The sequence below is a fragment of the Gymnoscopelus microlampas genome, assembly GCF_963454915.1.
Source record: "Gymnoscopelus microlampas genome assembly, chromosome: 21".
In the NCBI taxonomy this organism is placed as follows: Eukaryota; Metazoa; Chordata; class Actinopteri; order Myctophiformes; family Myctophidae; genus Gymnoscopelus; species Gymnoscopelus microlampas.
The window spans coordinates 22,079,394-22,086,893 of NC_139958.1; the positions used below are offsets into that span (position 1 = coordinate 22,079,394).

A 7,500-nucleotide genomic window follows, 5' to 3' on the forward strand; every position below is an offset into this window, starting at 1 on the left:
CTCCATGGAGCCAACCTCTGAACTCTGGTTCTCATTATTATCTCTCTCTCTCTCTCTCTCTCTCTCTCTCTCTCTCTCTCTCTCTCTCTCTCTCCCCCCCCTCTCTCTCTCTCTCTCTCTCTCTCTCTCTCTCCCCTGTCTCAGCAGTAGCTGGCTGTGGTTAGACCATCTCTGTAAACCCACCCTGCCTTCCTTGCTGCCTGAGAGCAATCCCAGACTTTCCTGAGCTCTAAAATACACTTGTGTAAACATTCCAACATATCAAATGATAGGGATGTCACAGCAGTGTGCAATGTGACTGGATAACCGTCCTCGGTTTTAATTCTCATCCGTCCTCCTGTCTCACCCCACCCTCCCTTTCGGCCCCGTCTCAATGCCACCATCTTGTCCCTTAACCTTCTCTTTCTCTCTTCCTACAGTGGAGGATGACTTCAGGGGCCTGGGCGAGCTGCCAGAGATCTTCCCCTCGGACCCCCCAGAGCCACTGCCGGTGTTCCTGATGGAACCGGAGGAAGCGTACATCGTGAAGAACAAACCGGTCAACTTGTACTGCAAGGCCACGCCCGCCACCCAGATCTACTTCAAGTGCAACAGCGAGTGGGTCCATCAGAAGGAGCACACCGTGGAGGAGAGAGTCGATGAGAACTCAGGTGTGTGACACGGCACACCGGAAAGGTGTCCAGTTAACCACTTAAAATCTGTATCCTTTGTTGACCCTGTAGTAGACCTGCCAGGGGTCTGTACTTTTTTTTTGTCTGTATCAGACTTTATTTGATAAAGGTATAGTGGAGAGAGAGACGGGAAACACAGAGAGAAAGTAGGGGAGTGACATGCAGCACACGTTTAACGTTGCTGCGATGTGATCATGCCAAGGATTTACTAACTAGTCTAAACTTTTTGGGGCGTTTGCAACATGACAAAGCTTTCCACTCGACCAACGGGGGAAGCTCATTGAAATACATTGAAAAAAGTCTGTTGTTTTCTGCAGAGCCGATCTCAGTGTGAACAGGCGCTTATTCATAAACCCAAATGTAGAAAAGAAGAAGAAAAAGGTAAACTAAAAAACATCGAAATAGAAAAACAAAAGTCAAACACACACGCACACGCACACCCACGCACGCACGCACGCACGCACGCACGCACGCACGCACGCACGCACACACACACACACACACACACACACACACACACACACACACACACACACACACACGTGCGTGCTACCTACATTTATAGGTAGAATTCTAGCTGAGTCTATGGTTTAGCATTTTTTCTTTTTCCTAAGGACACTTCGGTGGGACTGTCCCCTAGCCTTTGAAAAAGTAAATAAAAGTCATGAATTATTCAGGAAGGAATTTTGTCTAAGCTCTGCCACTACTCATATAAAAACACATATGCTATTGTAATGAGGATAAGGATTCATTTCATACTTGACTGACTAGAAAGGTACGCTCCTCGGAGTGCAGGTGTCCGCCAGGCCGGGTTGCCTACCCAGGGCCTGCAAACTTTGGAAGGCAGTCATAGCCAATTGGAATGGAACCTGAAACAACATCTGACATCTGATAGATCTTTATCACATGACTCCAGAGAAAATGTGTAACGATTCCGGCCTGGAATGGAAATGCCTGAAAAGATTGATTTTAAGACAAACTAAACAAGACAAATCACATGCCCTCTCATTTTACTGTATATGGGCACTATCCAAATAATAGTTATTAATTCATTCACTTATACATCCCTCTCTAGCTTTCTCTCTCTATCTACATGTATCTATCTGTCTATCTGTCTCTCTTTCTGTCTGTCTGTCTGTCTGTCTGTCTGTCTGTCTGTCTGTCTGTCTGTCTGTCTGTCTGTCTGTCTCTCTCTCTGCCTCTGTCTCTCTCTCTCCTGATTCCAAGCCCTCTCGTGTAGAATTCTCCATCCTTACCTACAATCATAACTCGTGTTACTGTATGCAGTGTGCGGGTCCATTTGGGTCAGGTTGTTTACACACTCACAGTAGCAGACCTGGGCAGCCTTATTAAAGCTGTGTGCCTTTTCCCCTGCGCTCTATTTTTTCCATCTTTTGGCATCGATGCTCTGTGGTTTACTAGAGCAACCTCTTCTGTGATTTTGGGTTGTGCTATGGATGTTTTTGTGTGTGTGTGTGTGTGTGTGTGTGTGTGTGTGTGTGTGTGTGTGTGTGTGTGTGTGTGTGTGTGTGTGTGTGTGTGTGTGTGTGTGTGTGTGTGTGTGTGTGTGTATGTGTGTGTGTGTGTGTGTGTGTATATCGTTGCTGCACGTGTCAAGGACTCATCGATACTGATATCAAATAGAAAAGAGTTTGAAAGAATTTCAAACTTTTTTCTTTGAAAGTATAAAATAAGGCTTAAGTGGTTAAAGGAATAGTTCACCCAAATAATTACATATTTTCTATCAGTTACAAACCCATGAAGCCTTGAATTCATAGAGATTGTTTTATTTTTGACACATTCCTAAGCCAATAATTAATGACCGAGTGTATTTCCAGTAGGAGACTCAAAGAGACTCCTTTGTAATTGGTAGAATATAAGTAATTTTTGAGTGAACTACTGTTTTTTTCTCCTAGTACTCATTGTGGAGTCCCATGATAACGTAACAGGCACTAAAACTCCGAGAAGCTAACGGCTAATAACAGAACGAGCTAATGCTGGGGCTGCTTATCTCTCTGCATGGCAGCCCCAGGTTGCCAGGTCGGGAGAGAAACCAGCAACCAGCATTAGCTCGTTCTGTTATTAGCCGTTAGCTTGTCGGGAGTTTTAGCGCCTGTTACGTTATCATGGGACTCCACAATGAGTACTAGGAGAAAAAAACAGACTTTACATTTGTTAAAATAGGCGAATTGCTGCTATCCTATATACTCCTAAAATGCCAACGGTGGGGGTCGATAGGGGGATCTGTGGAGTCACGCGATTTTCATTCCTACGTTGGTAAGTGATTTGACACACATCAAACATAACACTTAAAATGACCGGATGTCTCCTTTAACCCATTTAGACCTGAGGCCGATTCTAAAAACGGCTTCTAAATCCTGACCTAAGTTTTCTGAAAAACTCCAAAAGGGGTTCCCATCCTGAAAGGTATAGTTACAAAAAGGGTGCGTGTGTGTGTGTGTGTGTGTGTGTGTGTGTGTGTGTGTGTGTGTGTGTGCGCGCGTGTGCGTGCGTGCGTGTGTTGGAGTTTTACTTTGAACAAGAGGAGAGGCCATGAGATAGCGGCTGCCCTTAGCCTGCGTGCCAACAACATCAACATGGAAAACAACACACACACACACACACACACACACACACACACACACACACACACACACACACACACACACACACGCACACACACACAAGAGCGCGCGCACACACACACACACGCACGCACACGCACACACACACACACACACACACACACACACACACACACACACACACACACACACACACACACACACACACACACACACACACACATCACACATAGCTACACCCAGAGGCAACTTATTACTCTCACATTCATGCATGTATGCATGGGCAACGCATGTGGGTGTGTATTTGCTCTCACATGCACTCTACACACCCACACAAGTATGTCCACACATGCCTGTTGTGTGCACACACACACACACACACACACACACACACACACACACACACACACACACACACACACACACACACACACACACACACACACACACACACACACACACACACACACACACACACACACACACACACACACACACACACACACACACAGTAGAGCCTGCAGGCTGTGTGATCTCTGCCCACTCCAGTCCTCTCTAATTTCCCCAGATTGACAGAAAAAGAACCCAGATACAAACTGGGCAGCCTGGTCAATACTACAGTGAGTACAGCTGCAGGTAATGTGATAGCAATACACTGAAAAACCCCAGTGTTTCATTTGTAACTCTCACAGTGTAGAAACCCACCCGTAAGGGTTGAGTTAACACTCAGTATTTTCCAGTGTACTCTCTCTGCTTGTTCTGCCTCTTCTGTTTCCACTTTTCACCTTGGGAGAGAACGTTACACAAGAGGGTATGACAGATTGTGGGGTCTGAGATGGACAGCAGAGTCAGTGTGATGAGAGAGTGGAGTGGTGTGTTAGAGACACAGAGGCAGACAGAAGAAGATAAAGACAAACAGACAAGACAGACAAGAAAGATAGACACAGAGAGACAGACAGAGGGATGGGAATAGAGAGAGACAGACAGACAGTCACAGAGGATGAGAGAGAGATTTAGAGAGAGACGCTGACATACTGTACAGTGAGGATGTGAAAGAGACAGATAGGGGGAGATAAACAGAGTTTCCATGAGCTGTGTTTTGTGAGACACTCTCATGAGACCTCATCCAAATAGAGTGATTATGTTATTATGTTCAATGGAAACAAGAAAGACAACTTATATTATATTATACCGGCTTGTGCCAAGCTAAAACTCTTGAAAAGTACTGTCTTGACTCTTGCATCTTACTAAACATTACAAAAACATATATATTAAAGGATCTACACCATGAATTCAAATAATAATAATAATATTTAATATATTGTTTATGTCCCTCAAACGTTTTTCAAAAGGTTTGAGCCTAAATCAAGCCTCAGATATACTCATTCCAACTAACTTCTCTCTGGCTTATAAAGCACTTTCACCTGCAATACCACATTGTCCTGTTTGGCACGGGGCGCTATTGATCCAGTTTGTATGCATGTTATCTCCTGGTTCTGTGTGGAAAAAGTTGTTGGAACTGAAAAACGGGAGGTATTGTACCCTGACGTGACGTCAGGGTGCAAATCAGTTTGGCCTGTTTTGAGACCAATTTACAGAAAACACCAGATTTGCTGTGAAAGCCAGAGTGTTCAAACTGGGATATTTTTTGGGGATAGAAAAGAGGTAGAGGAGACCAAAAACACACAAAAAAGAAGAAAAAGTTCAAATTCATGGTGTAGTCCCTTTAAACTAAACGAAGGTTCGTTTCACATCTAAAGTTGACTTCCAGAGCAAGATGCAAATTGTTAAATTATTAGATCATTAGAAACTCAGGTCAGGATTATATTAGATAAGAATTAATAGATTACAGTAATAAGAATGAAATATGCTACAGTATGTCTCTGAAACAGTGTTCAAAGGAGTTTAATATGTTATTTAATACTGCAGTCTGCTATTCTTTAGTTATTTTCCCTTGCTTTAGTTTGTGTGAAAAAGGTATTGAAGGTGTTCATTTAAATCCATGCCGGAGGGTGAAGAGTAGCGTGTGTCTGTGTCTAGTCTACTGTAAATTAGTGACGGTAAATGTCTGTGACCGGAGGTCTTACGCCCGTTCAGAGTATGGGAAGGCATTACGGACTCCCCATTGTCTTAAAAAATCACTACTAGCGCAGCGACTGAATATAGACCAGCTTGCTCCACAAGCTGGTAAAAATGCATGTATCTCCAATACACCTTTAACCGTAGTTTTGAAATGTGAGTGCAAGGTGAAAATGATAGAAAGGCAGAGAACAAAGTGACTTACATGTCAGTTGTCTACAAAGGGCCTTTTCTTTTTTTTGTGCAGTGTTGAAAATATTGATCATTTTCTAGTATCAAAAGCCAGTGAAAAGTCAGTCGCGTTACATCTGCTGGCTGCTGTCATCTGAACTGTAGTACAGTATTTGCCCCCTAGTGTTCACGGTACTTTCTGGCCTTTCATTGATCTGTGCAAACTGGCAGAGAGTTAATTATAAGTGGGCGCAGTGTAATATACACTAGAGACGGCTCGTCACTCTGCCTGAGTTATGACTGAGGAGATCAAACCGGAGTACTCTTCTTCTGGCCTGGTAATCAGGGCACTTACCCCGGCCCTCCTTCTCCACCTCCCCATGACTCCTGGCCCTTCGGCCTGACTGGCACAGATCAATAAACTCAGATAGCACTAGCGCTAAGGAGCTAGCCCTAGATCGTGCTAATGATCACATTAATAATGAATCATCTGCAATGAGGCGCCCCAGCCCTAAACCAGCCACCTATTAATGGGACATATTGTAGAATCATTTCTACTGCTAATGGCCACTCTGAGAGGCTGTGAAGTAGTCCCTCATCGCTGGCCCTAACACAGTGACTCTCAACCTTTTTTAACTTCAAACAACCTCCAGTTTGATATGCATTAAGTCCATAGACCCCCATGTAACGTGATTTCTATCTCTGGGACCGCAGTCTACACTGTGAAATCCTCAGTGTTAATTTAACTCTGAGAGCATGCACACGGACGTGTCCATTTGGACGTACGTACGCTCTCTGAGTTACAGACCCGTAAGAGTCCACTTGGTTCCTGGAACTTCCCTCAAGGACACCTGGGTGTCCCCGGACCCCACGTTGAGAACCAGTGACTTCGAAATATGTTCTTGCCTTGGATACCTCGTGATTGCAAGCCTGGGTTTTCTGGGATTTCAGTGCCTCCACTTTTTTTCACCTCTTTTTTTAAACGTTTGTTATCGTTGCAACACTACGCGCCATGTAGTTAGAGCAGCTAACTGAGCAAACATGTGATGTCATAGGATGAGGTCAGAACACTTACATCAGAGGTCTGCTCCGCTTGCTAAACTAATCTCTGTACCCACCTTCTGATCTGAGCAGGATACGTGGAATAAAGTCCTCAATCCCCCCCCCCCCTTTACGGAATGTCCATGAAGTCATGAATGACTTTTAAGACTTACTGTAATTTGGGTGCTTTCATCATTATCAAATTGCATTGCTTTCATGACAAAAAGAAGGTACTTTCGACACAACACTTTGATGTTTGATGTACTGTATACAGGGCTTATGTGGTTCAGGTTTGAAGTCAGTCACTACAGTATATAGGCTAGTTTATGGTGTTATGTACGGTACATCCTCCCACAATACTCTCCACAACAGCTACATGTGGTGGATAATTCATTTTTCATCACAATAAAGCCTTATTCACAGACAGTCTGGGGCTAGAGCTAGAATAGAATTGACAGACTCAGGCACACTTCCATATCCATGGAGAATTCATACCTTTTTATTGTTTCCGTTCTTGATTTTCCCGCTGCAACTTTGTGTGATGTTCCTCCAACATAATTTCTGTCCATGACCCGTTCCCACGCAAACACACACTCACAGGCATTTACCACAATCCCCCCCACACACACGCACACACACGCGCACACACACACACAGAGACCACCTCCACACATTCCCCTCTCTCTCTTCCGCTCTCTTTTTCCTCTCTCTCTCTCTTTCTCTCTCTTAAAGAGAACAAACATTTACACACATGCATGTGAAGTGCACAGGGATACGCGCATGGACACGCGCAAGCACGCATCTAAACATACACACTCACACATTTGCAAACGTACACAAAAGCACAGCACGGATACACACACGGACACATACACACATGCACACGCGTACGCGAACGAACACACAAACACATGGCACACATACACACACACACAGACACACACACACGCACG

The 7,500-nt window shown here is 44.4% G+C and overlaps 1 protein-coding gene across 2 annotated transcripts in view; it reads left to right on the top strand.

The window, feature by feature from the left end:
• The window catches only part of unc5cb (unc-5 netrin receptor Cb), a 234,724-nt gene that overhangs the window by 86,252 nt on the left and 140,972 nt on the right, over window positions 1–7,500 (top strand). For both annotated transcript variants that reach the window (XM_084045990.1, XM_084045991.1), the window contains exon 2: window positions 420–650. In XM_084045990.1, coding sequence (XP_083902116.1) covers window positions 420–650 — 231 coding nt within the window. The remainder of the gene's footprint in view (window positions 1–419; window positions 651–7,500) is intronic.